General features: G+C 42.6%; 1 protein-coding gene across 1 annotated transcript; it reads left to right on the top strand.

Moving 5' to 3' along the window:
* The first annotated feature begins 209 nt into the window (after positions 1-209).
* On the top strand, positions 210-7,429 carry LOC132354034 (zinc finger protein 154-like). Its single transcript, XM_059905581.1, has 4 exons — positions 210-543; positions 2,083-2,209; positions 3,590-5,264; positions 6,149-7,429. Exons 1-3 carry the CDS (start codon positions 286-288, stop codon positions 4,921-4,923), a joined length of 1,719 nt encoding a protein of 572 aa, XP_059761564.1. The 5' UTR covers positions 210-285; the 3' UTR covers positions 4,924-5,264; positions 6,149-7,429.
* The last annotated feature ends 6,094 nt before the right edge of the window (positions 7,430-13,523 follow it).

Here is a 13,523-nt window from a genome sequence, read left to right as displayed (position 1 = left end):
AAACACTTGGGTGATCAGCTGCAGAGAGCATTTGGCAAAAATAGGATCAAGATCCCTTTAAAAGCGGGGCGAAGCTCACCTGGATATATCTTTTCCCAACTCCCCTCCTGGCAGAGCTAGTCCTTTCCAGCAAGAAGCCCAGTCTCCTCAATGTGTGGATCTGTTGGGACTACATTACCCAGAATGCTCAGTATCGAGCGGCAGGAACGCTACCCAATGAACGCTTAGAGACAGGAGGCCACATGATGTGAGGGCGGAACTTTTGGCTTCCTTTTCACAGCGGCCATGTTAGCTACTTGCTTTTGTCTGACCAGTGTGAGAGATTTGGGAATTGTGGGTCCACCTCGAGGTGACGGAATTGAGAAGGTCCGAGAGGAGGGGCTGTCCCCGCGGCATAGAGGCGGGTCTGAAGTTCGGCGACACCGCCCGGGGGCCCCGCTGCAGGCCCAGGAGAGGGCCCGCCGTGCCTGCGTCCCGCCTCTCCCGGCCCCACTCCGCCCACAGAGTCCGATGGCGGCGGCGGCGCTGAGGAACCTGTGTCAGGTAAACGCTCATCCTCCGGCCCTCACCGCCCTCACCGTACGAGACACTAAAGCCCCGAGTGCGGGGCGCCTGCTCACGTGCCCGCAGCCCAGGCTGCGGTGTCCGGGATGGTGGTGGGGCGTGGGCAAGGGTGACGGGCGGAGGGACACCTGGTAAAAGGAGAACCGATCACTGAGGAACAGAGGTTGAATAGCTACCCTGAGTTCCAGTCTTCAGGGTCAGGCAGGGGTATAGGGAGGTCTGAGCCCATCGAACCCCGCCATAGACTCATTCCTCAAGACTTGGCTTTTTTCATGTTTCCCACGGCTGCAGAGGCGCTTTTTGGAAACAACACCGCCAAGTGGAGTGTGCCCCATTCCCTCACTGGCCCTGACCTCCACCCACATGTTCTCTGGATTGTGGTTTCTTGCGACTCGTAAGTGCCGTGCCCCCAGTTTGGGGTCTGGAAGCCATGGAGAAACCCTAAGGCTAGGGTTATGTGAAGGTGTTTCCGTTTCTGGCAACCATTGTAAACAGGTGTGAAAGGTTATCCTAGAAACTGGTAGCACATGCTTGAGGTAAAACTGAACTGGGAGTTTCCAGGAAAGGAAAAGTCCCTTTTCTTTCAGGTGGGAATAAAGATCAGGGGACAGTAATCAGGACTGGAATGACTGCTGAGAAGTTGGTGATGGGAGGTTTCGATCAGAGGAGGGAGGTAGTATTACCAACGTCTTAACTGGCTCCATCTGGCTGTTGCATGAAGTATAGACTGTGGGTTGGAGGGAGGAGTAAGGAAGATCGGCATGGAGGCTACTGCTATAATCCAGGTGAGGGTCAGTGGACCAGAGTCATGGTTTAGGAGGTATGATTGGATTCTGGATGTGTGTTTTTAAAAGTTACAACTATATTTTCTGATGTGAACCATGAGGGAGTAAAACAGGATTCAGGGATATTCCTAGGGTTGTTTTTGTTTTGTTTTGTTTTGTTTTGTTTTGTTTTGTTTTTTAGCAGGTGTGGGAATAGAAGCTCTGTCAACTGAGATGAGGAAGTTGGTAGTAGGAGTAATATTCCCCAGAGATATCAGGAGCTTCTGAGATGTTTCCTAGAGCATTAAGTGGAGGCATTAAGTGAGCAGCTAAATACACAGGTCTGGAAGTCTGGGGTGTGGGTCAGTGAGGTGGTGACCACCATAGGCATGGGCTGTGGGATCCAGTCTCAAGGATTATGTGTATTTGAAGAGGGAGTATGCTTGATGACCCCAGGGCCCTGGTATTGAGACTTATGTGACCTTGGCCACACCAGTGGAATAGCCTGGCATGAGTGTGTGGACCCCTCTATGCCAGGTCCACAGCTTAGATACCTACTTGCCCACCCACCTCTTCTTGTTGATGGCTGGTTCCAGTGATCAATAGGACCGTTTGAAGACAGTGGCACCAATGGTGCCAGGGCCTGGTTTCTCCTCTGAGTTGGAGAGCTTGGGAGGAGGATGGGCATGAGGCATGGATTGTTGTCTCTGAAAAAAGGGGCTGTTTGTGGTTTCATCTGTCTCCATCTTGCCAGGGCAGTGTGACCTTTGAGGATGTGGCCGTGTATTTCTCCTGGGAGGAATGGGATCTCCTTGATGATGCTCAGAGATGCCTGTACCACAACGTGATGCTGGAGAACTTGGCACTTATAACTTCCTTGGGTAAGGCTGTCAAACCCACCTCTGTGCCTTGAACTAGTCTCTACCCTTCCTTTTTTCCCCAGGAGCAGTCTGCCCTCACATCAGGACCATGGGCACTGCTTCCTTCCTTAGTTCCCTGGGTTGGTGCTGTGGTTCGTTGGGCTGAGGTTTGTGCACTGCCCTCTCCTTCCTTTAGCATGCCCAACATTAGCTTCCCTGTTGACTTACAGTTCTTTTTTTTATTATTATTCTTTTAAAAAAATTCTTTATTCTTTTCCATTATGGTTATCATAAGATATCGAATCCCTTGCTTCTTGTATCATCAAGGTGCCATTCATTTGATCAGTGAGGGAGTGGGGTTGGGTTGGAGAGCCCACAGAGGTTCACAGTATGTATATGAATCAAGCAAGATGACTCAGAGGGAGCCTGGTCCTGCATAGTAGCACATAGAGGGCATGATGACACTGCCGTATTCAAATCATGCCAGAAACTTACTGTGTTTGATCAGAATTTTGATGCCAGTGGCCACACTTCATTTCTGTCTTCCTTCCCCTTTCTTGACGCTTGGCCAATTTGTCATCTCTATTGTCACTGCTACTCTTACTTCCAACCTGAGGTTAACCTCACATCTCTGGACTCCTCTCTCACCCGTTTTTCTCACTACTCCAACTGCAGTGCTTTCTGTATCGGCCCCTATGTATTCTTTTTTTTTAATTTTTAAAAATTTATTTATTTATTTATTTTTGGCTGTGTCGGGTCTTCATTGTGGCGCGTGGGCTTCTCTCTAGTTGCAGCGGCACATGGGTTTCTCTCTAGTTGTGACGTGTGGGTTTTCTCTCTCTCATTGAGGCATGCAAGCTCAGTAGTTGTGGCATGCGAACTTAGTTGCTCCGTGGCATGTGGGATCTTAGTTCCCCGACCAGGAATCGAACCTGGGTCCCCTGCATTGGAAGGCGATTCTTTACCACTGGACCACCAGGGAAGTCCCCCTATGTATTGTTTCATGAGGTGTGCACACATTCTTAAACAGTCCTTAAAGACCAGCTGCCCTGCTATAGTCGTATTTTCTTGGGTCTTGGCACAACCCTTTTATACAGTGTTCATGTGTCACCAGCAGACAGGTTCCTTTTCAAAGTTCTTTGTAGAAGAAGGAACTGCATACCCTGTCTCTTCTTTTTGTGTCCACCACAAGGTTGTGTCCTTCACCTCATGAGACCTCTCCCATTCTGTGATCTTTATAGCTCAGTAGTGCTAAGCAGCACCATCCTCAACTGGAACCAACTCCTTGCTCCTGCAAACAATCCCATGGACAGGTTCCTAGGTTTGTTACACACACTTTTGTAGTAGCTGTCCCCTCCCACCAAAGTCAATGTGCACTTCACCAGCATTACTTGCTTTCAGGTTGTTGGCATGGAGCAGAGCATGAAGAGGCACCTCCTGAACAGAGCATTTCTGTACATAGAAGGTCACAGGTCAGTACTTCCAAGGCAGGTGTGTCCACCCAAAAGGCCCATTTTTGTGAGATATGCGGCCCGGACTTGGGAGACATTTTGCACTTGACTGAGCATCAGAGGCAGAAACTGTATGATACTGGGGCATGGGAGCAGCAATTGTATTTCAGTGCAAAACTTCAGCACCAAAAGCAGAACATTGGAGAGAAATGTTTCAGAAGCAACATGGACAGAGCCTCATTTATGAAAGACTGCAAATTTTTTGTGTCAGGGAAGTCCCTTTCCCGTGGGGAGTCCACACACACCAGGGAGAAGTCAAACAAGGGAACTGAATGTGGAGCTGCCTTTCACAGGGGGGAAACTCATTATAACTCTGGAGAATGTACTGAAGACTTTAGTTGCAAACACATGCTTTTTCAGCACCAAAGAGTCCCCACTAGAGAAAAATTCTACATGTGCAGCGAATGTGGGAAATCTTTTAGCAAAAGCTACAGCCTCAATGACCATTGGAGAGTTCATACTGGGGAAAAGCCTTATAAGTGTGGAGAATGTGGAAAAACCTTTAGGCAAAGCTCTAGCCTCATTCAACACCGGAGAGTTCACACTGGAGCGAGGCCTCATGAGTGTGACGAATGTGGAAAATTATTTAGCAACAAATCCAACCTCATTAAACATCGGAGAATTCATACTGGGGAAAGGCCATATGAGTGTAGTGAATGTGGGAAATCCTTTAGCGAAAGCTCTGCACTCCTTCAACACCGGAGTGTTCACACTGGAGAAAGGCCTTATGAGTGCAGTGAGTGTGGGAAATTCTTTACCTACCACTCCAGTCTCATAAAACACCAGAGAGTTCACTCTGGATCAAGGCCCTATGAGTGCAGTGAATGCGGAAAATCCTTTACTCAAAACTCTAGCCTCATTGAACACCGTAGAGTTCATAGTGGAGAAAGGCCTTATAAGTGCAGCGAATGTGGGAAATCTTTTAGCCAGAGCTCTGCACTTCTGCAACATCGGAGAGTTCACACTGGAGAAAGGCCTTATGAGTGCAACGAGTGTGGGAAATTCTTTACTTACAGCTCCAGTCTCTTGAAACACCAGAGAGTTCACACTGGATCAAGGCCTTATGAGTGCTGTGAATGTGGGAAATCCTTTACTCAAAACTCCAGCCTCATTAAACACAGGAGAATTCACACTGGAGAAAAGCCTTATGAGTGCAGCGAATGTGGGAAATCTTTTAGCCATAGCTCCAGCCTCATTAAACACCGAAGAGTTCACACTGGTTAAAGGCCTGATGAGTGCAGTGGATGTGGGAAATCCTTTACCCATAGGTCCAACTTCAGTGACCACTAGAGTGTTCACATTGGAGAAAGGCTTTACGTGCATTTGAATGTGGGAAATTCATCTCCAGGCTCCTAAAACACCATAGTGTCACATTGGATGAAAGCCTTATGAGTGTGGCAGATGTGGAAAATCGTTTGGCCAAAGTCTAGCCTCAATACACTCCAGAGAATTCGCAGTGGAGAAAGGCCTTATACATTCAGTGAGTGTGAGAAAGCCTTCTGCTGAAGAACTTACCTCATTGGATATCACAGATTTCAAATGGGAGAACTATCTTCAATGTGCAGGTATATACGATTTCTTTGTTCAGTGCAACAACACAGGAGGAGATCCCTTATGAAGATGCCATTTGCCTGTATTGAACCACATACATCCAAACATCCACTTAAATTCCAGTTATGTGGGAGCTGCATTGCACTTTTTAAGCTGTCCAGGGCCCTTGCCAGATTTCTGTCACTGCCAGTTCTGTAGCAGAAGTCATTTCACCTCTAACCACCTGGCAGATGCCCATAGTGTGCAACATTCACCCAACCTAGTGTGTTCAGGGAAGGAAACCCCAGTGCTCTCCCATTTGCTGGATGATTCATGAGTAGCTTGAACACTTAGTCTTTCCCAGTTTTTTTCCTCCCTCATGAGTTAAATCGTGGACCTTACCCAGTTTTGGCCTAGAGGACTCCATTGGTGATTTGAAAAGATGGACTACATTTTTCAGGGATATTATTGATCTCATGAGACTCTAGTGATGGGATTTTCCAGCCTCCAAGTCACCAGCCTGGGGAACAGTCTGCCTTCCATTGCTCTTGTTTGTATAATAAAGGTCTTATTGTTTAAGTCACCATTAATCTCAGGGGTTCTGTTCACTGTATGGGGTGGTTTGTTGTTAACTGGGTTTGCTGGCTTGAAGAGATGAACTGCTCTGGTCAGGATCCCAAACTGTGCCTCAGCAGGGACAGTATGATGGCAGAATATGCCTCTCCAGTTTTGGCCTAGGTTGCATTGCTGCTCAAAACCTTCAAGGAAAGACTGCAGGGCTTTGTGGTCTTAATTTTTAGATGGCAGGCCATGATGTTTTGTGGGTTTGGAGTTCAAACTGAGGAGGGGGCTGTTTTTGGTTGCTGTGACAACCTTTAGTGCTTCTGAGAGCAACATAAACTTATTCTCTTGTTCACAGGCGATATTTCATCGTGCTCAGCACTGTTGAGGGAAATCTGTTCCCCAGGTCCTGCAGCGGAACTGTGTGCCCTGATGTCCTGAATTCTGTAGGGTAACATCAATGATTTTAAGATTAAAGGGGCCAGGGAAGTGATAATTGTTACAGAAACACTGGATTAATAGAGATTGGAGGAGACTACAACATAATGGTTAGAATGTGCCTCTTTTAAAAGGTCGCTCACTACATTTAGTCACTATGGTTGTGAAGGATGAGCAGGTACAGAAATTCTCAGGACGTCCAGAACTGTATATCTTGTGTAGCTGAAGGCCTTGTCAGAGAAAATAATCAAAACGTTTTGTGGATTCCTGTGGCTTCTCTGGGCTGTTCACCTAAGGCCATTGCTGTGCAAACAGGAAAACAAGGATAGAGAGAAGAGAGATTCTTAGTCTAGTGATGTGGTATTTTTGACCCATCCAGTGTCCCTGTTGAATGAAGTGGAAATAGTCTTTGTTTCCACTTCAAAAATTTCTCACCTATTTTTTTTTTTAGTATTTATTTATTTATTTATTTTTGGCTGTGTTGGGTCTTCGTTTCTGTGCGAGGGCTTTCTCTAGTTGTGGCAAGCGGGGGCCACTCTTCATCGCGGTGCATGGGCCTCTCACTATTGCGGCCTCTCTTATTGAGGAGCACAAGCTCCAGACGCACAGGCTCTGTAGTTGTGGCTCACGGGCCTAGTTGCTCCGCGGCATGTGGGATCTTCCCAGACCAGGGCTCGAACCCGTGTCCCCTGCATTGGCAGGCAGATTCTCAACCACTGCGCCACCAGGGAAGCCCTCACCTATTTTTGCTGCCACTGAGGCAAGTGCTGAACCTGCCCATTGAGTCAGTATGGTTGTCAAAACTGATTTTCTAGAGTAGGAAATCCAGAATTTTAAGTTGAATCATATTTTTAAAGTTTTAATAAGGTATAAATTATATGCAGTAAATGTCCATATTTAAACTATACAATTTGATAATTTTTGATATGTATATAAATCCATGAAACCATCAATCATGATAATAAACATTTCTGTCACCCCCATACTTACCTTTAATAATCCTTTAATAATCTCTTTGGCCTCCAAGCAGCCGTTGATTTGCTTTTCGTTATTACAAATTAGTTTGCATTTTCTAGAATTTTATATGATTGAAATCATACAGTGTTTAGTCTTTTTTTTCCTTGGATGCCCTCATGTGGCATATATATTTTGCAGTTCATGGTACTTACATGAGTAGTTCATCATTTTTATGTTATTGAAAAGTGTGTTGTATTGCTATACCACTATTTATTTATTTATTCATCTGTTTATGGATATTTTAATTGTTTCCAGTTTTGGCTATTGCAAATAAAAGTGGTACAGAAATTGGATACAGTTCTTCATGTTGACATATTTCCTTTCTCTTGTGTTAATACCTCAAAATGCAATACCTGAATCAGAGTGTAGGTGAATATATAACTTTTAAAATTTATTTTATTTATTTTCTTTGGCTTCATTGGGCCTTCGTTGCTGCACGGGCTTTCTCTAGTTGCGGCGAGTGGGGGCTACTCTTCCTTGCGGTGAGTGGACTTCTCATTGCGGTGGCTTCCCTTTGTTGCAGAGCACGGGTTCTAGGTGCGCAGGCTTCAGTAGCTGCAGCACATGGGCTCAGTAGTTGTGGCTCGCGGGCTCTAGAGCGCAGGCCCAGTAGTTGTGGCACATGGGCTTAGTTGCTCTGCGGCATGTGGGATCTTCCTGGACCAGAGCTCGAACCTGTGTCCCCTGCATTGGCAGGCGGATTCTTAACCACTGCACCACCAGGGAAGGCCCTATAAAACTTTTTAAGAAACACCAAATTGTCCTCTAAAATGATTGTTTCATTTTGTATGCCTATTAGCAGTGTATGAGAGTTCCAGTTCTCCCATATTCTTGCTAAAGTGGGTATGGTTAGCTTTTAAATTTTTGACTTTTTTAGTAAATATGTAGCATTATGTCACTGTGGTTTTAGTTGCATTTCCCTGATATTTCATGATGTTGAGCATAGCTTGTGTACAGGAAATATGGAAGAAGAGTGAGCATGTTAAACATTTTGAAAGACTCAATAAACCAAATTTAGATTGTGGCAAATTCTAATGAACAAATGGCTTAGCAGCTTCATCAAGTGAGTAATATGAATTAAAAAATGGTAAGTGGTACATAGAGGTTAAAAAACATGCAAGACACACCTAATTATTGCCTAAGATAAATTTTGTATCCAGATTGCAATCAATCTGCATTAAATAATGAATACAGTTGACAAAATTCAGCACTTACAACAGTTTATCATAATTTTAAGTATTTTGATTTTATGCAACAAAGTTATTGGAGTTAATTAAGGGCCTTTACATTTTAGAAACACATCCTGAAGGGGTTATATGTGAAGTGACATGATGTCTGTGATTATAAATAAAACAAACCACTAAGTGCATTGGGATATAGAGAATAAGAACAACCATAAAACGATAAATAATGACAGAATCATTACTTCTTACTAGTCTTTTCGATTTTTGGATATATTTGAAAATAGCCATTACAGAGGGTAGAGTATGTGCAGGTGGGGTAATTTCATATGGTGAGAAGGATAAATTTAAAAGGCCAGGAGGAAACTTTTAGTTTTGATACTCTAAGTGTATAAATGTCAAAATGGATATTTTAAATATGAGCAGTTTAAGTCAATCATGTCTGAACTAAACTGTTTAAAAAACAAGTCTTCAAAACTTGTCGCTTGCGGGGGCTTCCCTGGTGGCGCAGTGGTTGAGAATCTGCCTGCCAATGCAGGGGACACGGGTTCGAGCCCTGGTCTGGGAAGATCCCACATGCCGCGGAGCAACTAAGCCCGTGAGCCACAACTACTGAGCCTGTGCGTCTGGAGCCTGTGCTCCACAACAAGAGAGGCCGCGATAGTAAGAGGCCCGCGCATCGCGATGAAGAGTGGCCCCCGCTTGCCGCAACTAGAGAAAGCCCTCGCACAGAAACGAAGACCCAACACAGCCAAAAATAAATAATAAATAAATAATAAATTTAAAAAAACAAAACAAAACAAAAAAAAACTTGTCGCTTGCTAATGTTTTTGTTTTCATTTTCATAGATTTTGTGTGTGTGTGTTTGTGTGGCCATATTATTCCATTTTATTTGATCTGATATACAAAATTCTACCCTGATATACAAAATACCCTAGGTTTTGAGGGTATTTGTAGCTTTAAAATAGAAACAATTAGCATTATCCATAGAAAGTTAGAACAGGAAAAAACCTTAGATGTCATGAGACCCATTTTTCTTCTTTCGCAGATAAGTAAATTAGGGCCCAGGAAGGGGAAGTGAGTGACTTGCACAGCTAGTTAGTAGCAGAATTGGAAGTAAACCCAGGTTAGTAACCCCTTGGTCCAATGTTTTGTTTTGTTTCATATTTACATTTTTAATTTTTTTACTTAAAGACTTTATTTTTTAAAAGCAGCTTTAGGTTCATAACAAAATTAAGAGGAAGGTGCCCTGCCCCCTACACATGCATCACCTCCTTCATTATCAACATCCCCCACCAGAGTGGTACTTTTGTTATAATCTTATAATCGATGAACCTACATTGATACATTTTTATCACCCAGAGTCTCTATAGTTCATATTAGGATTTACTCTTGGTGGTGTATATTCTGAGTTTGAACAAATTTATAATGATATGTTGCATCACTGTAGTGTCACACAGAGTAGATTCACTGCCCTAAAATTCCTCTATTCTGTGTATTGATCCCTGCTTTGTCCCCACATTACCTGGGAACCACTGATCTTTTTTACTATCGCCATAGTTTTGCCTTTTCCAGAATGCCATGTAGTTGGAATCATATGGTATATAGCTTTTTCAGATTGGCTGTTTTCACTTAGTAACATGCACTTAAGGTTCCTCCATGTCTTCTTATGGCCTGATAGTGCATTTCTTTTTTAAAACTGAATGATATTCCATTGTCTGGATAATGCCACCATTTATACATTCACCTACTGAAGGAGACATCTTGGTTGCTTCCAAGTTTTGGCAATATGAATAAAGCTACTATAAACAATTATGTACAGCTTTTTGTGTGAACATAAGTTTTCGACTACTTTGGGTAAATACCAAGGAGCACAATTGCTGATAAGAGTATGTTTGTTTTCTAGGAAACTGCCAATGTGTCTTCCAAAGTGTCTGCACTATTCTCACCAGCAATGAATGAGAGTTTCTGTTGTTCCACATCCTCACCAGCATTTGGTGTTTTCATTGTTCTAGATTTTGGATTCTAATAGATGTGTAGTGGTAGTTCATTGTTGAGGATTTTTGCATCGAAGTTCATGAGCAATATTGGTCTGAAATTTTCTTGTAGTATCTTTTGTTTTGGTATTAGGGTAATTCTAGTCTCTGAAAATGAGTTAGGAATTATTCCCTCTGCTTCTAGCCTCTGAAACAGGTAGTAGGGAATTGGTATAATTTCTTCCTTAAATGTTCACTAGAATACACCAGTGAACCCATTTCAGTATGGTGTACTCTGTTTGGGGAGGTTATTAATTACTGATTCAATTTCTTCTGTTGCTTTATCTTTTTCTTTTTCTGTTATTCCTGTTACTCATAATTTATAGCTTTTGTAGTTGTCTGACAGTTCTTGAGTATTCTGTTTTGTTTTTCAATCCCCGCCCCTCCCCATTTTGGGGGTTTCTATTGAGATATCCTCAAGTCAGATTCTTTTCTTAGCTGCGTCTATTCTATGAATTAAGCTCATCAAAAGCATTCCTCATTTTTGTTACAGAATTTTTGCTCACTAGCATTTCTCTTTGGTTCTGTTTTAGAATTTCCATCTCAGTTTACATTGCATGTCTGTTCTCGCATGCTGTCTACTTTATCCAATAGAGCACTAAGCATATTAATCATAATTGTTTTGAATTCCTGGTCTCATAAGTCCACATCTCTGACTTGTCTGAGTTTGGTTCTGATACTTGCTCTGTCTCGTCAAACTTTCTTTTTCTTTTTTCTCTTCAAACTTTTAAAAACATTTTTATTATGCCTTACACTTTTTTCTTGATAGCTAAGTATGATGTGCTCAGTAAAAGGAACTGCTGTAAATAGGTCTTTTAAGTGATTTTAAGGTGTGGGGAGAGGGGAAGTGTTCTATAGTCCTATGATTAGGTCTCAGTATTTCTTTTTCTTTTTGCATTAAAACTTCCTCTTTAACCTATTAGGTCTTTAGAAATGTTTTCTTAAAAATTTCCAAACTTTGGACGTTTTGTTTGTGGTTTTAAGTTTTCTGTAAAAAAATATTTTAACTTGACACATAACGTAGGTCCCAGTGTTTTAGTGAGGGTCTCCTACTGGACTGTGAACTTCACATGTGCCTTTTCAGTCTCTCCTCTATCTTAGGTGGAACAGGATGGCTAGAGTGGGCTCGAGTTGGGTATTTTCCTTCCCCTCAGTCACTTAGGCTCTGATAAAAGCTAAGGCTCTGCTTTAAAATTTTCTCCTGGAGCAGACTTTGCCTAAAGAATAGAATGCTTTGGCATATTTGAAAATGGTTCCTTTTCCTTTCTCCCTGCTGGGAGCATGACAGGATTTTTCTCGGATATTCACTGCGAGAAACAGGTAGAATTCTAGGAGATAAAACTCAACAGAAGTGTGGGGTTTTTTTCCCATGACTGAGTTCCCCTGGAGTTCTTCTCTCTCAGATTTGTCCCCACTGAGAGGAATTTGTCAATTACAGTTCAGGTTTCCCTGTCCTGACATTGGTTACCACAGTGGTTTCAGCTTGGGGGTTTCTGCTTCAGTAACTTGTGATTCTCTGTGTTACCCTTTCAGTCTCTCCAATTTGGGGACAGTGGTTTGCCCTGTGACCACACTTCATTTACGAATCTAAGAAGAGTTGTTTATTTTTTCAGTCTGTTTAGCCTTATGCTTGTTAGGATGGAGTGGCAAATGCCAACTTTTTATATGCTTGACCAGAAACCAGAGGTACCCTCCTCCCCTTTTTATTTCATCCTTCTGAACAGATTAAATTTCTGATATACTGGCACTGCTATGATCTGAATGTTTGTGTTCCCTTCAAATTCATATGTTGAAATCCTAACCCACATAGGTGATGGTATTGGGAGGCTGGGCTTTTTGGAGGTGCTTAAATCATGAGAGTGGACCCCTCATGAATGGATTAGTGGCTCATAATAGAGGCTCCAGAGAGATCCCTAACCCCTTACACCTTGTGAGGACAGAGCAAAAAATCAGCAACATTGAAGAGGACCCTCACCTGACCATGCTAAGCACCCTGATCTCTGACTTCCAGCCTCCAGTACTGTGAGAAATAATTATCTATTGTTTATAAAACATCCAGGCTGTGATATTTTGTTATAACAGCCAGAACAGACTAAGACACATTCTATCTTTTGTTACAGCTATTTTCAAATATATACAAAAATGGGAAAAACTATATCATGACACCAAATGAAGGCTTCCTCAATCTTCCACCATTATTTATCATTTAATGGCCATTCTTGTTTTGTCCATCTTCACATACACTAGTGGATTATTTAACTTATGATCTCAGACATTACATCATTTAATGCATAACTTCTTGAGAGTACATTTTTTAAATGTGACGGCTATTTCATAACCCCAATAGCTACCACACGAAAAATATTTTAAAATATGATAAATATGTTATCTCTGCTCAGTTATCTCAAAAGTTTGTGTGTTTCCTAAGTTAGATTAATCGCAGTTAGGATCCAAAATGTATTATGGCTTTCAGTAGCTGTCTCATAAGTCTCTTCACCTATAAGTTCCACCTACCTTTTTTATTCTTATTATTTATTTGTTCAAATTGCTGAGTTATTTGTCATATTCTAGGTGTGGTTTGTTGAATCTCTGATACTGTTTAATGATCACCCTTTCCTCATATTTCCTGTACACAAGATATTGATGAGATGAGTGATTGAGATTTCGTCCCAGCAGATAGATTGTGATGGTGACTGTTGGGGAAATAAAAACAAAATCTCCCAACCCACAGATCCTGTCCACAAAGGTGGTGGAGACAGAAAACACTTTCATTGTTTGTAGTGTGTGTTTTCTAACCTCACCAAGCAATCAATTCTGACATTATCTCCCTGGAGATAGCATGAGATCCCACAGGTGAAGGGCTCAGTCCCACAAGTCTTCCTCCACTTCAGATATCTTTCAAAAGTCCAGGTTGTTCCCATGACCCCCTCCTGGAGTTTGATTATTTTGCTAGAGCAGCTCACAGAACTCAGGGAAACATGTACTTAAATTTAATAGGCAGATGAAGAAGTATATAGGGCAAGTTCTGGAAGGGTTGGAGCACAAGAGCGTCTGTCCTCAT

Source organism: Balaenoptera ricei, chromosome 19, assembly GCF_028023285.1.
Source record: "Balaenoptera ricei isolate mBalRic1 chromosome 19, mBalRic1.hap2, whole genome shotgun sequence".
In the NCBI taxonomy this organism is placed as follows: domain Eukaryota; kingdom Metazoa; phylum Chordata; class Mammalia; order Artiodactyla; family Balaenopteridae; genus Balaenoptera; species Balaenoptera ricei.
The sequence above is the reverse complement of the archived record's forward strand: the minus strand, read 5'-3'. Positions and strand labels throughout refer to the sequence as shown.

Excerpts from the sequence above, each read along its gene's own strand:
- LOC132354034 (XM_059905581.1), top strand. The coding sequence starts at position 286 with ATGTTAGCTACTTGCTTTTGTCTGACCAGTGTGAGAGATTTGGGAATT. Across the intron at positions 544-2,082 it reads CGCTGAGGAACCTGTGTCAG|GGCAGTGTGACCTTTGAGGA; the intron begins GTAAACGCTCAT and ends CCATCTTGCCAG. Across the intron at positions 2,210-3,589 it reads GGCACTTATAACTTCCTTGG|GTTGTTGGCATGGAGCAGAG; the intron begins GTAAGGCTGTCA and ends ACTTGCTTTCAG.